The sequence below is a fragment of the Leptodactylus fuscus genome, chromosome 3 (assembly GCF_031893055.1).
Source record: "Leptodactylus fuscus isolate aLepFus1 chromosome 3, aLepFus1.hap2, whole genome shotgun sequence".
Taxonomy (NCBI): domain Eukaryota; kingdom Metazoa; phylum Chordata; class Amphibia; order Anura; family Leptodactylidae; genus Leptodactylus; species Leptodactylus fuscus.
In genome coordinates, this window is record NC_134267.1 from 49,937,539 (window position 1) to 49,962,880 (window position 25,342).

At 44.8% G+C, this 25,342-nt stretch overlaps 1 protein-coding gene across 2 annotated transcripts in view; it reads right to left on the reverse strand.

Moving 5' to 3' along the window:
• Positions 1–8,191, reverse strand: part of ACYP2 (acylphosphatase 2) — a 122,769-nt gene extending 114,578 nt beyond the window's left edge. For both annotated transcript variants that reach the window (XM_075267568.1, XM_075267569.1), the window contains exons 1-3: positions 8,053–8,191; positions 2,446–2,462; positions 1,792–1,901 (exon numbers count right to left, since the gene is read on the reverse strand). In XM_075267568.1, the coding sequence (XP_075123669.1) occupies positions 1,792–1,901; positions 2,446–2,462; positions 8,053–8,191 (266 nt within the window). The remainder of the gene's footprint in view (positions 1–1,791; positions 1,902–2,445; positions 2,463–8,052) is intronic.
• Positions 8,192–25,342: the final 17,151 nt, after the last annotated feature.

Genomic DNA, 25,342 nt, shown 5'->3' on the forward strand with positions numbered 1-25,342 from the left:
GTCATGACTCAATCGCTCTTTTCCCAAAGATCCTGAACCACTTCCCAAAGACTCCATAGATTTCTGTACGGTTAACCTCAATGTGGCCTCCGCAGGCCCAAAACTGCCTTAGGAAAGCAGTACAACTGGCCAAAAAGAAGGAATGATCCCACTGGGAATTACGCCATCACTCCAAGTATCAGTCAGTCTGGCAGTCTTGGAAAGATTTTTGTTTTAATTAAGCCAACAAAGAATTCTGGATTGAGAACCTCGACCCTCCGCCAGTCTCTCCTAGGTCCAGATTATATCCTCCTCCCCTTCCCATCCTCCCAGATCTAAACTTTATTTAAATTAGACCCCATCAATAGTCTTTGATCGTCATCTGAGATTTAGACCTATATGTCTTACTGTTATTCTTTATATACCCTTTTTATGCTATGTTGTAATTTATGCTCATTATTTTTAGTTACTTTGTAACTGTATCCAAATACTGTATCTAAATATAGCATGTGTATGGCCTGGAACACATCTGCGTTCGGTATTCCGTTCAGGGAGTCCGCTTGGGGACCTCACGAACGGAATACCGAATGCATTAAAAAGCGGTTAGCTAAGAAATCACATGGACCCCATAGACTATAATGGGGTCTGTGTGGTTTCAAGTAGGTTTTCGCATGAAAAATGTGGAGAGAAAAGTGTTGCTCGCATGTGTGAGGCCTGGTTCACATCTGCGTTCATATTCCGTTCAGGAAGTCTGCTTGGAGACCCCCGAACAGAATACTGAACGCATTAAAAAGGTTTTTAGCTAAGGAACCACACGGACTCCATAGACTTAAATGGGGTCCGTGTGGTTTCAGCATGAAACATGCAGAGATAAAAGTGCTGCTTGCAGTACTTTTCTCTCCGCATGATTCGTGCGGACATCGAGCGGAAACCACACGAACCCCATTATAGTCTATGGGGTCTGTGTGGTTTTTTAGCTAGCTTAGTTTAGTTGGTTTTTTTCATACATCCATACATGTGGATGGTGTTTTGGAAATTGGCTGGATTATGAATGTGAAATCTGCCCTGAATACGCGCAGTAAATATCCATGTCCAGAAACATAACCAAATAGTATACATATACAAATATATATGACACACCTATATAACTGGATTTTTCATATCTGCTCATGTGTACGTGTTAAATGAGCTGATTTGTAGTCATATTGTAATTTATTTTTCTAAAATCAGGCAAACTCCTCATGTTATTCTGATATGTTTTCACTACTCTGGAATGTTTTTATTCTAGGAAGGGTCGGCTAAAAACCTTCTGGTCATTCCATCAATCTCGGTGGTTATTAGGAACGCTTTACCTCCAGCTGCTCAAATACAAAAACTACATTAAAAAGTCATCTGTAGAACTAATATTATTGTATTATGTCATCGCTTCTCACACTCATTTTCAAAACGTTAATGTGAATTTTTAGTCTAAACATGTCAGGAATATACAGGACTGCCTTCCATTAGCAATTATTAGGCAACAGTGACCTCTATATACAGCATGCATTTCATACTGATAGCTTATAGGGAATCTATCATGAAGACAGGTGCCTTAGAATTAACACACGAGCTAGAATGGTCCCCTGGGGTAAGAACACAGAGTGGCTGCCCCATGTTGCAGAAATTCCAGTTACATACAACAGATAATAGACAAGGTTTCCAAGTAGTGGACAATCACCTAAACACCTTTCATATGCACACATGGTTATCTGTGAACTGTCTCTATAGATATTATATCTTAGATATTAGAGATTTTGGATTATGCGCACTTACATGGAATTCACCTTTTCTTCTGATCCTTGGACTTGTCCTTCCACAGTGCCTTGTCTTGTGTTTCTAACCCATCCAACCACACCAAGTTTTCTTGCTTCATCTTCTGTGTACTGCACCAAATTACAGAAAAGTAAAACAAAACCTTATAAAATCTGCCCTGATCATCAACTTCTTTGTTTAGCTTTTGTTATACTTCACATATCAAGCTTTCCCAAATCTTATTCTTAACCAAATCCCTCTGCATAAGGAAAAGTCCCTTATATTTGCCATATCAACCTCTCCTTCCATTGTACACATTGATCAGGAGACCCCCCTCTACACCTTAGACTTATGGCTGATCTCCCAACCCCCCATATCAATGGGTTCATTTTGTCAGATGTGTATGGACATCAGGGTGACTGTTAATAGTAAAAACTGTGAATTCTATTTTTAGTGATCTAAAAGGCACTTTATACCATTTTCAAGTATTTCCTGATAATGGGGTCACTAGGTTCTAATTTGGGATCTGATGTTTCTGGTGGAGAGAACAGCCGATAGACTACACTAGTAGAGCCCTAGCTGACCAGATTAAAAAGGCGGATATGTACAGTGCCTATGAGACAGACTAATGACAGATGTATTAATCCAGGAAACAATGAACATGTGAACACTTACCATTCTGAAGCACACACCTGAAAGGCAATAAACAAAAAAATTCACTACATACAATATGCTGGGAATAAAAATTTCCAAGCAGACTTTACATTTTGTCTAATAAGCTGATCACTGTCCATTACTAAAATACAATTCTTAAAGGGATTCTATAATTAGAACCTTTTTTTCAGGTAATAACACATCGAAATAGCCTTAAGAAAGGTTATTCGGCCCCTACCTTTATATTTCTGCTCTGCGCTGCCGTTCTGTTGATATACTGGTTTTTCCAGGTATGCAAATGAGTATCCAGACAGCACAGAGGGCGTCCTCTGTACTGCCTAAAGACTCTCCAGTGACGCCTCCATCTTCTACAGCCGTGACTCTCCGCCACATCCTTCGTGTAGTCTTCTTCCGGCGAGCCTGCATTCAGAATCTAAATTCTGCGCATGCGCAGTTTGACCATTTTACTGTGGATGCTTACAGGCACAGTACACTTGTGTAAGCGGCTACAGTAAAATGGCCGAACAGACATGCGTAGTCGGCCCTGCCCAAAGCCCAGCCCACTGCACATGTGCAGAATTTAGATTCCAAACGCAGGCTCGCCGGTAGAAGACTACAAGAAGGAGGCAGTGGAGAGGCATGGCTGTAGAAGATGGAGGCATTGCTGGAGAGTCTTCAGGGGGAACGTCCCCTGTGCTTTCTGGATACTCATTTGCATACCAGGAAACACCGGTATATCAATGCAACGGCAGTGCGGAGCAGAGATATAAAGGTAGGGGATGAATAGCCTGAAAAATGGGGACAATAGGGGACGATGATACCTGAAAAATGGATTCTAATGATAGAATCCCTTTAAAGTAAGAATGACAACTTTTTGAGATATTTATATATTTAGTTTCACAGATTAATTCATGCTAGATAGTAAATAGTCGGTTCTGGAATCGTGTGAGAAATTACATAATAAGGACATGGATTGCTGTAAGTAATGACAATCTCTGTATACTGAATACTGCGGAATACGCTGGCACTGTCTAAGCATCACAATAAAAAGATACACCAATTGGCAGCCACTGTAACAGACAAAGAGAATAACACTCATTTAGGCTAAGACCCCATGTAGCATGAATCAAAGTGCCATGAATCAAATCACTGAAAGTCCGCAGAGTTTTCTTCTACAAATTTTTTGCTTCCCTGTGGGGAAACTGCCGTTTTTTCTGTAGGTATAATTGACATTTTGCAATTTCCAATGTTCTTCTAGGAAACCTTGGGACCTAGCATTCATGGAGATATCAACTACAAATGATATATAGCACAAAACTAGAGGACAGGATGGGGCAATCCTGCCCTCACATCTAAAAAGGCACAAATAAACTAAAACTAGAATGTGAGAATTGTAACCTAAATAATCTCCTGAAAAACAAAACACAACAAATATAGCATGGTAGGTCTAATGGAAATCAAGAATACACCAAGGAGTCCATAGCCACAACTCTGCTTGAGTTAGACTAATATTATTGGGGTTCAAAGGTGTAGTGAATGGCATGAGTACTGGGTTCAGGGTTTGTTTCCTTGTATACAGGAGGGTCTTTGTCATAGCGTTGCCATTTAGAGCAGGTATACAGTCCTGATGGTAGTAAACCCAATATAGTGTCACACCACCAACAAGAATCGCTTCTTATTTGTGAACCCCTACATGTGACTTGATCCTTTAAGGATCATTATCATTCAAACGCCTTTTTTTTTTCTCAGTAACACGTAGGAATAGCCTTAAGAAAGGCTATTCTTCTCCTACCTTTCGTTGTCTTCTCCGCGCCGCCGTTCGCTTGAAATCCCGGTTTTTGTTGGTATGCAAATGCGTTCTCTCGCAGCACTGGGGGCAGGCCCCAGCACTCAAACAGCACTGCTGCTGCAAGAGAACTCTCTCCAGCACCACCTCCATCTTCGTCAGCAACAGCCACTTCACGCGTCTTCTTCCGGCGCGGGGGGCCTTATTTATTTCTAATTTATTTTAAACTTATTTAAACTTTTTTACTTTTACTTTTTTATAACTTTTTTTTTTCTGTCCCTATGGGGGATTGAAGCAGTGATCAGCTGATCTCTGCTTAACTAGATGTACGCTGCAATACACGTGTTACACGTGTATTGCAGAGTATAGGAAGCTGTCAGCCTGTGTAGATGCACAGGGCTGACAGCTTCCTTTTTGGCAGGATCAACCAGCTACATGGAGGGCAAACCCGGGGTCACTGATCAGACAACGGGCTGCCCATTACCAACACCGACACCCCCCCAAACCGGCGCAGGGGGTGCCGATCAGGGCCATTATTATACCAAACCTCCTAAGATGCCGGCGGTCATGTTTGACCCCGGGTGTTACAGGGCATTGTCAGCTGTAACACACGGCTGACACTCACAGAGCATGGTGCACACACAGGTTCTGTCCTTCCCGTCAGTCCTTCCCGACAGCACCGTACTATTACGGCGGATGTCGGGAAGGGGTTAAAACTATTCCGACATGTTACTGAGAAAAAAAGGTGTTTGAATGATAGGATCCCTTTAACTTGCCTGTGATACGTTGCTGCGGTATGATAACTCCCAACAAAAGCCATTGAGATGCCATTCAAAGTATCAAGTTAAAGTTTGCTACAACAGTTTATTCAAACATCTGAATTTTATTTTTATAATAGATAATAGATATAGATTCGTGAAGTCATTGCACATTGGAGGGCCCCTGTAGAAGTTTTCACCTCTGCTAATATATTCAAGATTCACTGTTAAAACCAAGCAAGAAATAGTGTATATTCAGATATCCTGTTACAGTAAAGCACTAAAGGAACCAGAATATGCTGTAAAATATCCCCAAATTATTACATAATCCAGCAGTTATTTTGTACAGTCTAACATGTCTATGCCAGATGTCATAGGTAGCACATGTAGAAATTTTTCTATTTTGTTCTATGTATGTCCCTATAGTTGTGCACACAAGGAGACAAGCTATGTACTCCTCCACGGCTGCTGTCAGTGTTCACATTCATTCAGTTTCAGTGATGAGGGGTGCAGCCTTTGTCAGAAGACATCCTATGTGGGCCACATTATTGGAATCTCATACGTATTGTGGGAAGTGTATGATGGGGTATTGTGGCTCTCACCATTGTGGGGGCAGTGCACTACATCAGTAGAACTTGCAGTGTAAAAATATTATGCAGATACATACCAGATTAATATAAGCCAAAAGGATCAAGCAAAGTTTACGTGGACATTCACTATGTTAGAAACAGATGCCAGGCACAGTCAAAACAATATGTGTGCATCCCCTAACGGAATACCGTTATACCCATGTCCTCTTCATTCCTTCATTGTTACAATATGGCCTCATTATTTTATGTCAAGTAAGCAAATCCAAACCAGCCTGGTGGAGCATTTTAATATTTTGCTCTAGAGAGAGTCATAGGCCTGATTCACATCTGCGTTCGGTATTCCATTCAGGGAGTCCGCTTGGGGAGTACCCAAATGGAATACCGAACACATTGATAAGTGGTGAGCAATGAAAGCACATGGACCCCATAGACTATAATGGGGTCCATGTGTTTTCTGTGCGGTGTCACGCGGAGAGGAAAGTAGTTCATGAAGTACTTTTCTCTCTGCATGCCACCAATGTAGTCTATGGGGTCCGTGTGCTTTCACTGCTTACCGCTTGTCAATGCATTGGATTTCCATTTGGTGGTCCCCATGTGGACTCCCCGAATGGAATACCGAACGCAGATGTGAAACAAATATCCAAATACAAAGTTCTCCCAACTTTCCTTGATGAATACCAAATATTTCAACAGCTAGGAGGGCCTTCCGGAGTTGGGAATAAGGTAAGGTCGGGGTCCCACATTGCAAAACACAACATTTTGACCACGATGGAAGAAAACTCTGCAAACTTTCTGTGAAAGCTTTTTTTGTTTTGGCTCATTAGATGGGGCCTTAGCCTTAAGCTCCACTCCACAAAACAAGATCCTGGACATAAACCACATGCTTCTAAAATTGTTTCCTTGAAACAAAACCATGACAGCAACATTGGTTTGGAGTTTGTCTTCATTGGCTTCAAGGCAGAAAACGGTGGCAAATGGGTGACAAAATTGGCACAGATGCCACCATCTTTTCACCATCTGGTTGAGGCTGTGACAAAATGATATGTATTCATTTACAAAAAGTCCCTTTAGCATTGTCTGGCATTGTCAGCACTACATGCCTCTATTTGAGATCTGTGCTAAGCTTTATCCTGGTACAGCTGGGTCCAGGTGGGAGTTGTGAAAAAGTTTTGATTTGTGCAGACCTGGATACCTGGAGGTCTAAGATGCAGAAGACTGTACAAGAATATCAGTGGGAATGGTGGTGAGGGTCTTGAGAGGAGTGCTTGAATTAAGAAGGTTGGTTGGTTTCTGTGGAGTTAGCAAAGACCTGAGTCAGGCTAAGAGTAAGTTCACACAGGGTTTTTTGGATCGGAACCTGAGGCAGAGGCCGCCTCAGGTCCCGATCCAAAAACCAGATAGCAGCGACTGAAAGCTGGTGCACTGCACCGCCATCCAGTTGCGCACGCCGCTCCGGATTAGGCCAAATGAATGGGCATAGTCTGGAGGATGGTGTGTCTTCAGGCCGAATCGTGAGGCAGAATGAGCACCTCACTTTTTTTTTTTCCGGGAGCCGGAAGAAACGGCTCCCGGGAAAAAGACCTGAGTGACTCCCATTGATTTCAATGGGAGTCATCTTTTTGGTCAGTGTTTTGAGGTGGATACAGCCTCAAAACCCTGACCAAAAAACTACGTGTGAGCCGCAGCAAAATAACACTGAAGAAAAGACTGAGGTGGAAACGTATCACGTTTTTTTTACCCACAGCAGTTTTCTGCCCTTATTATACCGATATGGATAACGCCAGTATTTTTGTAGGTATAATTGACGTACTGCGATTTTCAAAAACAGCTTTTCCGCCGTGGACTGATATTATGTTCAGTTTGTGGTTACCTGTGAGTTTGGAAAGCATAAAAATTTTGGGCCTCATTGGGGCAAGGTTTCTGACATTGTACGTGAAGAAGAGCAATGGTAAAATCCTGAAACTGAACATGGCCTTTGTTCTCTTCTAGGGGAGCCACTTGAGAACCTCACATTACGTTGGCACAATATGGCTGTACATGACATTGCCCTATGTTGTTACTATATTGCTCCATGCTGACAAAGCATGTTACCCGCCAGGTACAATCTAGCACTATATGGGCACAATATAACACTATGCAGACACCACTATAAGCTTTGTTTTTTGGGAAGTATTTTTATTTACACATAGACAGCAATTTGGCTGACACTTTTATGGTGTCTTTCTTATGAGGCCAATGACTCTTCCTTCACAACATCCTGCATATCTTCCTAGGATAACATCATTGCAGAGGGTCTGATGTGAGATAAGAAGCCATACATTACATAATCCCACATAGCGCCATGGCGTTCTGTACCCAGCCCGCAGATTCCTCGCCATGATGAGCTATGTTTAGTAACGCTCTGAGTTTCCTTATGTGTTGAGCGTGCAGAAAAGCTTTGCAAAGCATACAGCAACCTCAATGATAAAAGCTGTCGGGAGAAAAACACACCTACCCTGAACACGGCCAAAAACTTCATAATCTACAGATTTCAGGGCGTTTGAAGCTTTGACTAGGCCAGACATTGTTATGCAGGTGAATACAAGCAGCAGGGCACAGGCTGGACGCATTGAGGCAGCTTCACAGTCTGACATCTCCTCTTACAGTTGTCACGACACAGAGGAAAACCAACCAGATTGCAGCCAGGCCTGTGACCATCTGGGCACTTACAAGCTTAACCGTTGCAGTGACAGACAATCCTGGCATTATCCTGAGATATCCCATTGGAAATGTATTATACCCAGATCTTGAGAGCCACTGAAATATAAAACGTGATCTTAGACAGTTTTACAATTCCACAGGGCTCTCTTTGTTTCTATTGCTTATTACCTAGTGGTTATAAAGTGAACCTGTCTATGGTCCGGTTCAAATCTGCGTTCGGTATTCCATTCTGTGAGTCCACTTGGAGACCTCCTGAATGGAAACCTATATTGCATTAAAAAGCTTAGCTAAGAAACCACACGGACCCCGTAGACTATAATGGGGTCTGTGTGGTTTCTGCTCGGTGTCTGCACGAATCATGCAGAGAGAAAAGTGCTGCTTACTCTGAGCTTAGGAGTCCAGTGGGCGGTACTAGTCAGTGATTGACAGCCTTTTGCGCTGCAATTAAATGGCATGGCCAATGCACAGGTGGCATATGGATGTCCTGAGTTTTGCGACCTGGACTGCAGTGCTAACCACTGAGCCACCATGTGGCCCTTACCATACCTCCCAACTTTTGAAGAGCTGAAAGAGGGACAAAATATGCGGTGCGCGTGCGCGCCGCAGCAAACTTATCTCCGCCCATTCTCATTAATTTTTCATGTGTCCCCACACATTATAATCCTCCTATAGTCACCTGTAAATTATATTCTCCACCTCCATATCTCCCACACTTTCATATAACCCCTTTATCTGCCCCCAGTTTCATGTCCCCCCATCTCTGCCCCCCAGTTTCATGTCCCTACATCTCTGTCATCACATCGCGCCTACACATGCCGAAGCCGTAGCGCAGCAGTAAGGCAGGAGCTGAGCTGTGACAGCCCCTGCTTTACTCGCATATGTGTTCAACTCATCGGCGTCCTCCAGATGCCGATGAGTTGAAATCGGGACATACCTCCCGCCGATCGGGACCGCGGGACAGGACACCAAATTTGTGAATGTCCCACGGAAATCGCGACGGTTGGGAGTTGTGCTTTCCTGATGTCTCGATGCTAGTCGGAGAAGGTGCCAAACATGTAAGTAAGTGTCAAAATCAGCTAGTAAATGCGATGTAATGCATGTACAATAGTCTTTTCCCCAAATTACACCAGAATTCTGGCGCATTTTTAATAGTCCATCCGCTCCATTACCTTTATAAAGATCTCGCTATGTACAATATCAAATCCACAGAAGAGCGTCCAATACATATACACCTGATACAGTGCACAGATGGAGAATTGTAACTGTGGTCCATTTAGAAATCTAGCTATAATATAAGGTGTGCACCGCGCAGCGCCCAGGAATGTGGATGAGACCCGAATGTCAGTCTCCACATAAGAAGAAACCTGGATAATAGGGAGACTTTTTGTAGATTCTGCATTAGAGCCCATTCATGGCGTCCATACAGATATGGACACATAGGACTGTACTCGTGATTATTGATGTGCTGCAATGTACAGATAGTTCACAGTTTCTTCTGTAATGTCCAAAAATTGAAGATCTCAGATAAACATGTTATATCATGCAATGTATTACATCATCGGTAACACCACATACTGGAATACAAATGCTTACTGTAAAAAATATGTGCACACAACATTCATCGCAGAGCCAGCACTAATATACAATAAATATAAGATTCACAGCCAGATAACAAGCATATGCTATTGCATCACTGTTATTTTGCACTGCGGGCTGCTGAGTTTGGAATATGGAAAACTATTTTTAGCATAGCCCTATGTTTAACATTTACTGGTGATCTGCTGCCATCTAGTGGAAAATCAGGAAACTGCAACCCACATATAAAACAAAATTTTATTGAATTTTATTTACTTTTATTAGGATATTCAGTTTTTACAGTCATTTATATTAAGAGGGAGCTCCAAATCAAAGAAATGACAAATAATGGGGACTAATGAAGAACATCACCATCAGATCAATAGGCGTCAGCAACTGATCAGCAGTTGGAAAAGCCAACAGTGCTCGGGTGGGTACTGCGGACTCGTCACTGCTGTGCTTGGTATTGCAGCTCAGTCCCATTCACTTCAAGACTTCCAATTATTTCCCTTCAGGCCAAGTAACAAATGAAAGTGATGTCACAGGCTGCGGATACAATCAGCTGATCTGCGGAGGTCCCAGGTGTCAGGTCCCATGATCAGATATTGATCATCTATCCTAAAGATTGGTCATCAATATTTGCATCCCAGAAAACTCCTTTAATGATGGACTGTATGATAGACTCTAACATTGTCATATAATGTTGTTTCACCTGTCCATTGTTTCGACGCACAACAATGAATAGCATTGTATGCTGCTCTATTCTTTTCCTAAGGCCTGGTTCTCATCTGTGTTCGGTATTCCGTTTGGGGAGTCTGTTTGAGGAACCCCCAAATACCGAACACATTAAAAAGCGGTTAGCTAAGAAACCACACAGACCTCATAGACTATAATGTGGTCCGTGTGTTTTCCGCGTGGTGTCCGCACGAATCATGCGGAGAGAAAAGTACTGCTTGCAGGCCTTAGAAGCTCCAAGTTTCACATAGCATAAAAATGATAAAATTGTTGCTGCGAGTTAGTGACCACTAGGGGGTGCTTTGGGCTTTGATTTGCATGGTTAAAGGACTTAAATTAAAAAGTTATATGAAGTTATACTTAGATTTCCTTTGCTCCGATGTTCCAGTTTCCTGGTCCTTAGCACCAATCTACGGCTTCTCTCACTACAGGTATAATGTCAGACGCTACCTCACATTGCAGCCATTCACTGGCCTTAGTAGTCACTTGGGGAATTCGGGTACGTAATCACTGCAGAGGTCACAATTCCTGGTACAATAATATACCCGACTTCTGCACATGATCGCTGAGGCCAATAAATGGTTGTGTGTGGAGAATAACTCCAACTCCTCTATCTTTCCATAGTTCAATTCCAACTGTGACTCTGACTCCTTCATGAATGGCCAACAATCATTTTCAGATGGAAACAATAAAGCTTCAGGAACATCTAGAATTGAATTCCTAAGAAAGTAAATATTGAACAATTTAAGCATCCAATTCATTATATTATACCAATAATTATATTATATATAATAATTCATTATTTTATTTGGAAGTTAGAGACAGTCACTTTTTTATGAATCAGATTCAACTGAAAACTGTCCCCGACTCCAAGTCCAAAAAGTCCGCACCCCTGTAGGTAACTGACGTTATCGATAGAACAATATTCCAATTTTCAACAGTTTTTCTCTATGATGTTTTTGCAAAAGAAGTGCGCACTCTCTGGCACTGTAGGTGTTGCTATTAAAAGTGTGCATTGTAGCAGTAATCTGGTGACCCTATGGCTGACAATGCAGGGTGACTCTGCAGAACACTAATGGTAGAACAGGGGCTACCACTAATAGGGACCTCATTGATGGCACTGAAGTGGGACTTCTGGATGGCACCAATGACAGGGACTTTGCATCTGTCATCCATTTTGCATTCTAATATATGGATACTAACAATTATATGTATGCTATGAGTTGAGGTCACTCTGAGTGTGAAAGGATGTAGACATAGACATGTTTGTAAACTATTGTTTCTTATCACGAATTCCAGGGGTTGTCTGGCACCTAGCATGTCTCCTTATCTCTCTTTCTATATCTATAGATATATAAAAAAAACACGAAAACTTGGTAATCTTCAGTAGTTGATACCTTTTTAATGGCTAACTCATAATGATGACAAATGGCTATCGTTTCGGAACGCTAGGCTCCTTTCTCAAAGTAAATTTAAAAACATTTTTGAAGAATGCATATATATATATACAGAGCAGGCACAAAAGGTGTTAGGGTGCATTCACACTGAGTAAACGCTAGCTTATTTTGTAGAGTAAAATTACACTTGTAAATATTGCTATCCCATTGACTTCAATGACATTTTACAGGCGTATTTTTACAGGCGTATTTTTTACAGGCGTATTTTTTACAGGCGTATTTTTACACTTGTAAAAAAATATCATTGAAGTCAATGGGATAGCAAAATTTACAAGTGTAATTTTACTCTACAAAATAAGCTAGCGTTTACTCAGTGTGAATGCACCCTTAGAGTTCAGGAGGAAGGGGGGGGTTGTTAGTAATTGGTAGAGACAATGTAAACACTTACAGGTCCTTATCAGTTCACACGTTACTGTAAAAAGACATGAACCCCTGTGATGCATTAAGCCCACACTCTAGTGTCTGAAACAGTGTCATGAATTTATACTCATGTATGCGCTGTTCTCTCTTTGATCTGAAATTCCCTCTCAAAACCAGAATTTTCATGTCATTGGTAATGTTGTGGTCCCCACTGCAAAAATGTTTTGACACAGGAAGGTCAATCCTTTGTTCTTTAATTGTATGGCGATGTGAGTTCATACGCAGTCTAAGCTGCTGTCCGGTCTCTCCAACATACAGATTTTCAGTGGAACATTTGGTACACATAATTAAATACACTACATTGGAAGTGCTGCAGGTGAAGGTACCTGGAATGTTATATTCCTTGTTCGAGTTCGGTATCTTTATCCTGTCAGTGGTCAGTATGTGGGGGCAGGTTTTGCACCTCTTTTTTCCACATGGAAATGTTCCTGTGTTAGTTGGGGATGATAATGAGCTACTGACCACCATATTCCTGAGGTTTGGTGGCTGTCTATAGCACAGGAGAGGGGGGTCCGGAAATATGGATGTTAGACGGTTGTCTTTTTGTAGTAGTGGATGTAATTTGCGTGTGATACCTCTCAGCGTCTCCAGGTGGGGGTTATATGTGACAACCAGGGGCACTCGATTGGTCTCCTGTTTGGTATTGTATCTTAATAAATCCGATCTTGGTATCCTGGTGGCTCTGGTGATTTGGTTATCAACTGTTCTTGGATGGTAACCCTGCCTCAAGAATGTGTCTCTGAGGACTCCGAGGTGTTCTTCTCTATCAGCAGGGTTAGAACATATGCGATGGTATCTGATGGCCTGGCTGTACACAATAGAGTTCTTTATGTGTTTCGGATGAAAGCTATCCCATCCTAGGTAGGTTGGTCGGTCAATCGGCTTCCGATACAGTGATGTCTCAATTTTGTTGTCCTGTATCTTGATGACTGTGTCTAGGAAGTTTATTTCCGACAAGGAGTGATTGAGTGTCAGGTTGATGGTGGGATGGAATTGGTTGAATAGTTCATGGAAGGTTTTCAGCTGTTGTTCAGACCCAGTCCAAATGATTAGGATATCATCAATGAATCGGTAGTAGGCCAGAGGCCTAATGGTGCAGGTGGAGAGGAAGTCACTCTCCAGCTTGGCCACGAAGAGATTAGCGTACTGTGGCGCCATTTTGCTCCCCATTGCGGTGCCGGTCTGCTGTAGATAGATACAGTCACCAAAAGAGAAGTAATTGTGGGTGAGGATGAATTTCGTGAGTTTCACCACTGATTCAGTGTTCATACCTCGCTTTTTCATGAAAAACTGGCAGGCATTTATACCGTCCTGGTGTGGGATGTTGGAGTACAGGGATTCTACATCCATGGTGGCCAAGATGGTTCCATCTGGGACCTATAGTGGATAGCTTATTTAATAGGTCTGTGGTGTCCTGAAGGTAGCTGGCTGTATCCTTCACTAGGGGTTTCAGAGTACCCTCCACCCATCCAGAGATCTGTTCAGTGAGCGTCCCCACACATGAAATGATCGGTCTCCCTGGGTTCCCAGGTTTGTGTAGTTTAGGAAGCATATAAAAGGTTCCCATTCTTGGGCTTGCTGGTATGAGGATGCTTAGGCCTTTGGCTCCATCAGTTAGGCCAGAGATAACTTTTTTCAGTTTTTTAGAGTATTCCACTGTGGGGTCTGAATCCAGTTTGGAGTAGTAGTGCGTGTCATTCAGCTGTCTGTGTGCTTCCTGTATGTAGTCTGATGTGTTCATCATGACTATAGCACCCCCCTTGTCCGCTGGTTTAATGATGATGTCGTTATTATTTATCGATAGACATAGATAGATAGATAGATAGATAGATAGATAGATAGATAGATATGTAACCCCAAATTTTTTTCCAGGTGATGGGTCTGGACTCTGCTGCTCATGTCATCAAGACCCGTCAGGGGGAGAGTGTAACCCCTGTGTGCAGTTCAAGGCAATGAGGGATTAACAGTTTGCAGACATTGTGCAGGGGGGATGAAAGCAACTGTGTTTGTTTATCAAATCCTTGGAGGATGGGAGGGGCTGCTTTGCAACCAAGACCATGAGTTGAGGCTGTCTGCAAAATAGAGGGATCACGTTGGATGCTGCAGGAGGATCCTCTGAGCTACCAGAGGCTGAAAGTAAAAAGAAAGAAGATTTTATGCTTTCAGAGAAAAGGTTACTGGCTCCACAGGAGGATCTGCTGAAGAGACTGGGTGTTCATACCCTCCACAATGGACGGAGGCGCCTCCTAGCTACACCTGAATGTTCTTCCAGACTTAACCCACAGTTTTTGTGATTGTTATACCCTGTCCTAGGACTATGCCACATAGACTTGCCACTTTCTAGATAGGTTCATTGCTTAAAATGGCCCAGCTGCAGAGGTCTAACAGCCCTTCTCAAGGCCAAGATGGCCGTGCACAAAGGCCTCGCCAAGAGGACTTTCCAGTCTTGGAGCCAAATGGAGACTTGGACAGGTTCTTGCAGGGATTTGAAAAGGTGTGAAAACAGCATCAACTCCCAGAAGCAGAATGGGTCCTTTACTTGACTCCTCGGCTGAGGGGTAAAACGCTGGATGCCTACGTGAGTGTACCAGCTGACAGGGACCAAGGGAAGTTGTATCCGGAAGCCAGTGCCTTTCCGGTGTGCAGTCTGCTAGAGTCGTGGGAAGGAGACTCAGCCATCCCAGGTGTGCCGGTCATGGAGTATGTCCTGTAATTCCGCAACCAAATGCAGACTATGGCGCAGCTGGTGCATGACAACATGGCCCCGGGCCAACCAGAAGCGCTGGTATGATCAGAATGCCCGTGAGAAAACTTACCAGCCGGGGCAGAAGGTATGGGTCCTAGCCCCAGAGCCCCCTGACAAGCTTCAGGCAAAGTGGGCTGGTCCATACGTCGTGCACCAGCAGGTCAACAGCATCAGCTATCTGGTCACAATTGATCTGGACCGGAACCAGCACAAGGCCTTCTATGTCAACATGATGAAGGATCATCATGACCGGGAAGCCAGTGCCTTTCTGGTGTGCAGTCTGCTAGATGAGGGGAAGGAGGACGGCCTTGTTGACTTGCTTGCTCATTTTAGGGTTAGGGAGTTCCCTGGGAAGGCCCAGATGAACCCCCTGCTAGCAGAGGCCCAGCGATCCCAGCTTAACGAAGTTCTGCACTCCCTTTACGGTTTGTTCTCCGGGAAGCCCGGGAGAACCGACCGGGCCATCCACCATGTGGATACCGGGAATCATACCCCTATCCGACGATCGCCATACTGTGTCTCCTCCAAGGTACAGGTCCAGATGCGAAATGAGATCGACGAGTTGCTGGAACTGGGGGTGATTCAGCCCTCTCATAGTGTCTGGGCTTCACCTGTAGTCCTTGTGCCCAAAAAAGACCGGACCACCCAGTTTTGTGTGGACTATAAGGGTCTTAATGAGATCACAGACGATGATGCGCACCCCATGCCGCGCATCGATGACCTGCTGGACCGGTTAGATAAGGTCCAGTACCTCTCCATCGTGGAGTTGATGTCAAGACCTTGTTTTGTTTAATAAAATTTGGTGTTTTCTGTTGGGGTTGGTGGGGTTTATGGCGGTTTCCTTGCTATTAGGCCATCTGCTTGGGCATTTGGTATCAGCCATTTGAGTGTACCTGAGGTTCTTTGGATCGAACCTCAGGTGTGGGTCATTATCATTATCCTATGGGACTATCCTGGGGCCTTTATTAGGAAGAGGGCTGGCTTCCCCAGTTGCCGGTTTTCGTTGTATCCTACATAGAATTTGTGGCTCAGGGAGGAGGAGTGTTTTTGGAACTTCAGCTGACTAGGAAGTGGTGTGAATGTTGCCTTGTGTGTGAGTCTGGTTTTCCCTTCCACTCTGCCCTGTCCTACAGTTCTGATTGTCTGCCACTGTCCTGGTGTTTGTGAGGAAGTTTGGGTTCCAGTTTGTTTTGTCCCAGTCCTGTGTTAAACCTTTCCTCACCTCTCCACTGTCCCTCTCCTCATTCTCTTGTTGCGTATTGTGTTGTGCTGCGTGTCTGTTGTCCAGCACATCCCATCCTGTTTTGTCTGCAACTGCACCTTGGTTTCGGTAGGGGTGACCACCTTAGTATCCCCAGTCCCTAACTCTCTTGTAGCTCTCGCCCTATCTGTCGGCTAGGCCTACGTGTTAGAGAGCCAGGAGTTGTCGGGGCCAAGGCTAGCTTGGGAACAGCTGACCAGCACCCGCAGGCAGGGCCTAGCTAGCCGCCGTAGTGTCAGGGAAAGTTTCCCTCCCCTGTTCACTTATAGCGGTGCAGTCTGCAGTCCGGATTTTGGGTCTAGACATAGACAGGAACGTGACACTTGAGCCGAGGATACTGGCAAATTCCACTGTCCCCACAGGCCCAGGAGCGGTCTGCCTTTATCACCCCCTTCGGACTGTATGAGTCCACGGTCCTGCCATTCGGCATAAAGAATGCCCCTGCCACTTTTCAGCGGATGCTCAACTCCCTGCTGTCGGGAAGTCAAGGGTTCGTGACTGCGTACCTGGACGACATTGCCATCTTCAGTTCCACTTGGGAGGAACAACTACAGCACCTGGCGCAGGTGCTGGGCCGGATCACCCAGGCGGGCTTGACCATCAAGCCGGAAAAGTGCCAGTTGGGCATGCACAAGGTCCAATACCTGGGACACCGGGTAGGTGGAGGAGCCCTGAGACCCGAACCAGAGAAGCTGGACGTAATCACATCATGGCCAACCCCCCGGACCAAGCGACAGGTGATGTCTTTCCTGGGTAAGGCAGGGTACTATAGGAAGTTTGTACCAAGCTAGAGTGCTCTGGCAGCTCTCCTGACAGACCTCGCCAAGAAGAAGCTGCCGCAAGCTGTCCAGTGGACGGCTGCCTACGAGCGCTCCTTCTGGGCCCTGAAAGCGGCCCTGCCAGCGCCCCTGTACTTCAAGCATACGATGAGTCACGTCCACTTGTACTACAGACGGACACCAGCACCTACGGCCTCGGTGCTGTGCTTAGTCAGGTTGACTCTGCAGGGCACGAGCACCCGGTGCAGTACCGCAGTAGGAAGCTTCTAACGCGGGAAGTGGCCAACGCCACGGTGGAGAAGGAATGCCTAGTAATTGTCTGGGCCCTGCACCATCTGCAGCCCTACTTGTATGGGCGCCACTTCACCGTGGTGACGGACCACAACTCTCTGACCTGGATCAAACGTGTAGCAGGTCAGAATGGACGACTGCTGCGGTGGAGTCTGGTGCTCCATCAGTATAACTATGACACCCGCCACAAGCTCGGCCGGGCCCATGGCAATGGCGACGGTCTGTCCCGTCACGGTGAGGCTGCAGAGGTGTGTGAGGAGGATGAACGTAGGGTCCTCTTTCCTCCCAGCACGCTCTAAAAGGGGGAGGTGTGATGAATGGCCTAGAGTTATGGAGTTTTTTTTCACTGCCTTCTCAGGTATAGTTCCCTTTTGCCTTGTTAACTTACTCGACCTGATTAGCAAAATGCCAGAGATAGTGTCCAATTGTCCAAGCCTAATTCCTCCCCCTATAGTCTGTAGTCTGCCTCATTCCCTCTATGTAGTTTAGAAACCTCTTGCTCCCTCTAAGAAAGTCTTAAAGGGGTTTCTGAGGTGGGGCTATTTTTGCTACTGATGACATATACAGTACTTAGGATAGATTGTCAGTATCAGATTAGTGGGGTCTGACAACCAGACCCAGTACTGAACAACTGATGCACAAAGTCTCCTTATCCAGAATCAGAAGGGTCCATCAAATGTATAGCAGTGATGCCAGAGTACTGCAGCTCTGCTCCAATTCACTTCAATGTGGTGTCAGAGCACCCCCCCCCCCCCCAGTGATCTGATACTGATTATCTACATATATACTGTGGACAGGTCATCAGTATCAAAATTTTCTTGTGGCCCAGAATCTCTGTTTAAGTACCACAGTAACTGAATACACCGAAGAGGAGAAACCTCTGGTCCAGCCAGTGAATGGAGAGGAGGCAGCTGGGGGTGAAGATCTGATGGGTCATACAACACAGCTCTTACACTCACCGGCCACTTTATTAGGTACACCATGCTAGTAACGGGTTGGACCCCCTTTTGCCTTCAGAACTGCCTCAATTCTTCGTGGCATAGATTCAACAAGGTGCTGGAAGCATTCCTCAGAGATTTTGGTCCATATTGACATGATGGCATCACACAGTTGCCGCAGATTTGTCGGCTGCACATCCATGATGCGAATCTCCCGTTCCACCACATCCCAAAGATGCTCTATTGGATTGAGATCTGGTGACTGTGGAGGCCATTGGAGTACAGTGAACTCATTGTCATGTTCAAGAAACCAGTCTGAGATGATTCCAGCTTTATGACATGGCGCATTATCCTGCTGAAAGTAGCCATCAGATGTTGGGTACATTGTGGTCATAAAGGGATGGACATGGTCAGCAACAATACTCAGGTAGGCTTTGGCGTTGCAACAATGCTCAATTGGTACCAAGGGGCCCAAAGAGTGCCAAGAAAATATTCCCCACACCATGACACCACCACCACCAGCCTGAACCGTTGATACAAGGCAGGATGGATCCATGCTTTCATGTTGTTGACGCCAAATTCTGACCCTACCATCCGAATGTCGCAGCAGAAATCGAGACTCATCAGACCAGGCAACGTTTTTCCAATCTTCAATTGTCCAATTTCGATGAGCTTGTGCAAATTGTAGCCTCAGTTTCCTGTTCTTAGCTGAAAGGAGTGGCACCCGGTGTGGTCTTCTGCTGCTGTAGCCCATCTGCCTCAAAGTTCGACGTACTGTGCGTTCAGAGATGCTCTTCTGGCTACCTTGGTTGTAACGGGTGGCTATTTGAGTCACTGTTGCCTTTCTATCAGCTCGAACCAGTCTGGCCATTCTCCTCTGACCTCTGGCATCAACAACGCATTTCCGCCCACAGAACTGCCGCTCACTGGATGTTTTTTCTTTTTCGGACCATTCTCTGTAAACCCTAGAGATGGTTGTGCGTGAAAATCCCAGTAGATCAGCAGTTTCTGAAATACTCAGACCAGCCCTTCTGGCACCAACAACCATGCCACGTTCAAAGGCACTCAAATCACCTTTCTTCCCCATACTGATGCTCGGTTTGAACTGCAGGAGATTGTCTTGACCATGTCTATATGCCTAAATGCACTGAGTTGCCGCCATGTGATTGGCTGATTAGAAATTAAGTGTTAACGAGCAGTTGTACAGGTGTACCTAATAAAGTGGCCGGTGAGTGTATATCACACCAGGAATATCTCAGCACAGCACAGTTATAGAGAGAAAGAGAATATTCAATTGAAATCACACGAAGAACAGGGACATACTAAAGATATTCAGGTGCCCTGTATGTAATAGCACTAAAAAAACTGATGGTGGTATTTGTAATGATATCTACTCTTCAAGTATATGTATGTCTATGATTTACAACAACTTGGTAGAGAAGACCACCCAGAGAGAAATTCTACTTTGCTTCAGTGCAAACAACTATTCAGCCTATGTGTTTTTTGTAATGAAATGTTTCTTCTGATATATTTGTTTCATTTGGCCTACTTTTCTAAAGCTTCCTCCTACTGAAGTATCATGAGGATGTTCTGTGGGATGTCCCCTGTGACGTACCAAAGCTTCAGTCAGCATGAAGTTACTGTGGGAAAATTAGAACAAAGAAGAAATTTTTTTTTTATTTATGTCAAAGACCTGGTATTATTTTTACTTCTAAAATATATCTGACCCTACTAATATCTTTCTTGTTTGTCTATCTTTACAGACAGATGCACAAACCTAATGTATTATTACCTAATCCTGTTACTCATCTATCTATCTATCTATCTATCTATCTATCTATCTATCTATCTACCATATATACTCAAGTATAAGCCGACCCGAATATAAGCCGAGGCCCCTAATTTTACCTCAAAAAACTGGGAAAACTTATTGACTCGAGTATAAGCCGAGGGGGGAAATGCAGCAGCTACTGGAAAATATCAAAAATTAAAATGGTCGGAGTTTTTGGGTGCAATAGCTGCTGGGGAAGGGGAGGGGGTGTTTTGGTTGTCTGTCTGCCCCTTCCCTGAGCTTGATGACTGTTTTTTCTCCCCCACTTGGAATTCAGTCTGGCTGAATATAGGGTATCTGCAGTGTTCCTATTAACCCTTTCCTGACGGACCAGGAGCACTGCAGATACCCTATATTTAGTAGACCGGGCACTGTCAGACACAGGGATACCTAATGTGTATGTGTGTCACAGTAATTTTCTACTTTTGTATGTATTCTAGGGAAAGGAGGGATTTAGAAGTTTTTTTAAAAAAATTTTTTTAAAGCTTCTTTTTTTCACACTATTTTATGGGAGATTCTATACATTGATATCGCGGCTGGTCATAGACACCCCCCCCCCCCCCTCCTAAAATAATTTTTTTTTTTTTTTTTTTGCTGACTCGAGTATAAGCCGAGGGGGGATTTTTCAGCACAAAAACTGTGTTGAAAAATTTGGCTTATACTCGAGTATACATGGTATCTATCTATCTATCTATCTATCTATTTATCTATCTATCATCTATCTATCTGTTTATCTATTTATCAATCTATCTCTCTTTAGTGAATGTTTTGTTCCTGTTGTGTTATCAATCTACCTCAATGGTGGCGGCAGTGTGTATTTGGGGTGCATGGACTGTGTTGGGGTACAATTTCCACTCAGTTTGCAGCCTGAGTCAACGGTGAGTGCAGAATTGAGTAAGTGGAGTGAGTTGACCATTGACAACCGCATCCACATCAAGTGCTAGGATGGCCCATATGTAACACACTATATAAGTGATTAAAAAAGACTTTTCACCACCACCAGTTCTTGGCATCTGTTAATAGATGCTGCTCCACTGATTCCAGCACAGTTGGAATTTTTTCTTTACCTCCACCTTTCCCAGATAACAAGCTCAGTTAGTTTTGGTGCCTGATGTGCTACTTGAGCTCTGTAATGTCAGAAGGGCGGTGTCAGACAGGGGGTGTGATTCAGAGCTCCAATCATAGGCAGCCAGTGTCAGAGCTCAGAATCACACCTCTTGTCTGCTCCTGCCTGGCACCGCCCTCCTGACAGTACAAAACCTAAGTAGCTTATCAGGCACCAAAACTAACTGCATTTATTGCTTGGGAATGGAAAGGACTAGAGAAAAAATTCCAACTGTGCCAGAATCAGCGCCTATTAATTGATGTAAAGAGCTGGATTTGTTGGAGGTGGTGAAAGGTCCTCTTTAAATGACTACTTCTTCAGTTCTCCCGGAGGGGGAGAGAAAAAATACAGAATATAAAAGAAAGTAACCTTCACAGATATTTCACAAAAAAAACCCAAAAACCTTTTTTTACATACCGCACAGCACATTGCCTTAAAAAAAGATGGCAAATTTACTGTTTTTTTATGTTCCATAAAAAAATTGCATTAAAAAAGCCCTCATAAAGCTACATCAAACAAGAGCTAAAACAATTCTGGGGTTTGGAATGCAGCAGCACAAACGTAAATTTTTCCATAGTACCAAAAAAATCCACCAGATTTACTATAACTCCAAACATGAGAAAAGCTTACATTGTCCACACAAACACAAGAAGAGTATCCATTCTCCATACAAACAGGAGAACATCCATTCTCCATAGAAACATAAGAACATACATTCTCTACACAAATACGAAAAGAATATACATTCTCCATGTCGCATGAGACAACCCCTTTAATAAAAATGTCCTGGGAAATTGCTGATAATGATTGTAATATGTCATGTAACATATTAAAATAGTACCAAAGGCGGCGCTCCAAATATACAGTATACTTAATAGGTTATACAGGAAATAAATATATTCATAGTCCATCTCTCACAATTGTTTCGTCTTTTTATTAGTCAATCCTTTCTATTTCCATGGTTTTGTTCTCATTCTCATACATACACGTTACAATCCATGCCCTATATTATGTCAAGGCCAGAATGAAGCTACAAGTGTTACATGTATCCTTATAACATTCCTAGTAAACTGAGCAAGGTCAGCCAAGATTCCCCCAGCGACTGAACCTCCCAGCCTGGATATGAGATTCCATATGAGAGGCTTCACATGGCAAGTAATACCTGATAAATGAACATGAGAAAATAACATCTGATATGTGATAGGAATCATATTGTAGGAAGGGTGACATTCAAGTAAGTTCTATTTCTACACCCCACTGCAAAGTTCATATTAGACTTGCCAATACTACAAGGGAATAACTAGAGTCCTAAGAGTCCCAGGGAAAATTTTGGGCATGAGCCCTCATGGACCCCGTCCTCCAACTGGTATGTTGCTCAGATTTGTGGATGCCAGAGGCATTACTCGGCTCTATACACAAAAAAAAACAGATACTGTAGTAGATAGATAGATAGATAGATAGATAGATAGATAGATAGATAGATAGATAGATAGCCTGTCTATTGGGCTGATTCTGATGCAGGAATACCACCAAATGTGTACAGAAAGGGAATCAATAGAACAACAGAGGGGACCATAAGAAGTATGAAACAGCAATATCTAGCCAACATTTCTAAAGAGGCCTTGTCACCAAGTACAAAATGTAACATGAGGTGTGAAGAAGCACTTCTCAGCAGCTCCTGGACCCCCGGCGGTTTATCCCCTAAAAAGCGGTCTAAACCCCCTGTGGACCCTCTCACCTACCATGGTCCGTCGCCTGGGACGCAAAGGCGTCTCTTCTCTGAAGCTGGAGCCGCAGATCGCCCATTTCCTCATGTCTTCAACCTCTCCCCCGACTCCTGCTGGCGAGGCCAAGATGGCGCCGGCGCTCCGACACAGCGCAGGAGACCTGGCCTCTCCCGTGTGCAGCAGCATCCCTGCCCTCACAGCTGTAGCATCCTCGGCCCTGCACATCCCTCTGGAGCGACACCATGATGGAGGACCGGCGTCCCAGCTCCAGGTACCGGTCCCACCTTCAGCTAGCGTCCAAGATGGCGGCCGACACGTGGTGGGACTGCCTCTGCATTCCTCCCTCCCTGTTCCACAACCACAGCCTGCATCTCTGACTCTCTCCCCCCTCAATCTTTAACAGGGTCCTTTCCCGCCCCATGGACACGGAGATCAATCTTGACAGGATCCATTGTGTTCTGGGCCCTTGTCGTGCCAATACCACTGAGCCTCGAGACGTTCTCTGCTGAGTACATTTCTTTAGGCTGCCTGGAGGCATGGCCCTGTTTCTTTCATGGACAACCCCATGCAACTGCTCCCAGATATCTCCCGCTGTACTCTGGCCATGCGGAGACTTTTGAAACCGGTCCTTCAAGCTGTCCTGGATTCTGGAGCCACTTATAGGTGGGGCCACCCTTTCAACCTCCAGATATGTCGCTATGATGCTTTGTTTACCCTGCTCTCTCCAGATCAAGCGACTTCCCTGGCGCAGTTCTTGGATCTTCCGAACCTGACCTTGCCGGACTGGCTGGACTATCCTCTTCCCGCTGCTTCGCCAGTGGGACGCTCCTCTTCATCCCTGCTGCCACGCCAACCGTTGCATTCCAGAGAGTCGCCCCCTCCACAGTCCTGAGCGAGATATCCTTTTCTATTGAGGCCCCCTGCCTGAGACTTTGACACACTGTTGAACTATATAGTGCCTTACTTTTATGTTCTCTCTCCTTCTGCATTTTATCTCCCTCTCTGTGCTCTAAAAGGTTTTATGCCCCGGCGATGGTCACTCTGGGCTTCAGCTCTCGATGGCCCTCGCTGGCGACTACGGTCTGCCACTCGTGTGATGTGACGTGTCTCGGCTAACTGGCTCCTTCTGTTTTGGTGCCGGCTACCCGATGTGCAGCCCGCCCATCTACAATTGTGGGACCCTCCTGGCACCCCCCTGCTGTACCTCTCTCTATGGTTTTAGACCACTTTCTCACCCCCGGCCCTCGGGCACTCAGTTATGTCGCTGGGGGAATGGGTGGCACTCCATTGTAGTTCTACCTTTCCCCCATAAGGGAGCCTTCACACAGAGTAACGTGCCGTGTGATGTGGCCTGTATGCGGCGTGTGAGAGTTTGTGCGCCGTATACGCTCCAATTGATGTCAGTGGAAGTTAGGATCGTGGGAATGGGAGGGAGCGTTTACAGCGCACAAACTCTCACACACCGTATACATGCCAGATCACGCGGTACGTTACATCGTGTGAATGCACCCTTAGTTAGGTTTGCGGCTCTTTGGGAGCATACTGCGGTGTGCTCCCCTAGACCTGCTTTAGTTGGTTTTCCCACTGACATTTGTGACCCGTTCTCCGATTAGCTGTGACCAGGATTGCTTGTTTATTGTTAGTTGTTGTCTATTTTTCTGTATTATTGTGTAGTTCTTCTGCTCTTCCCATCCTCTCCTTTTTCCCATTGCTTTTGCTTCCATTGTCACCTACAGTCTCGATGCACTTGTGGGAGGGTACCGTCCCCTGCTTCTTTGTTATGTATGTGCCCTGATATGAGCCCTTGTTGCTGTTCTGAATGCGCACCCGGGGGGTTAGTTCATCGATCTCTGCTTGTCTCTGGTCTCCCCTCCTCCGGACCGTTGCCCTTTACTTTTGCCGTCTCTCGGTGTACCTGGCCTCTCTAATCCGCTCTCATAATTCCTATAGCCAATAAGTACCTGGAGACGGGCCCCGTTCTCCTCTTCTCTTTGTTGGTGCTGTGGTCCAGAGGAGGGAACTCTCTTGCATATTCTCTGGGGGTGCATTAGGATCTGCGACCTCTGGGTGAGTGTTCATGGCGTGGCTAGCCAGGCTTTTCAGATTTCTCTCTCCTGCTCCCTGCTCTCTTGGTCTTCGTGGCTTCTCCTTCAAGGCACCCAAATGTTTGGAGTTCTGCTTAGCTGATGCATCTCAGTTGTTGTCGGGTTGGTGGAAGG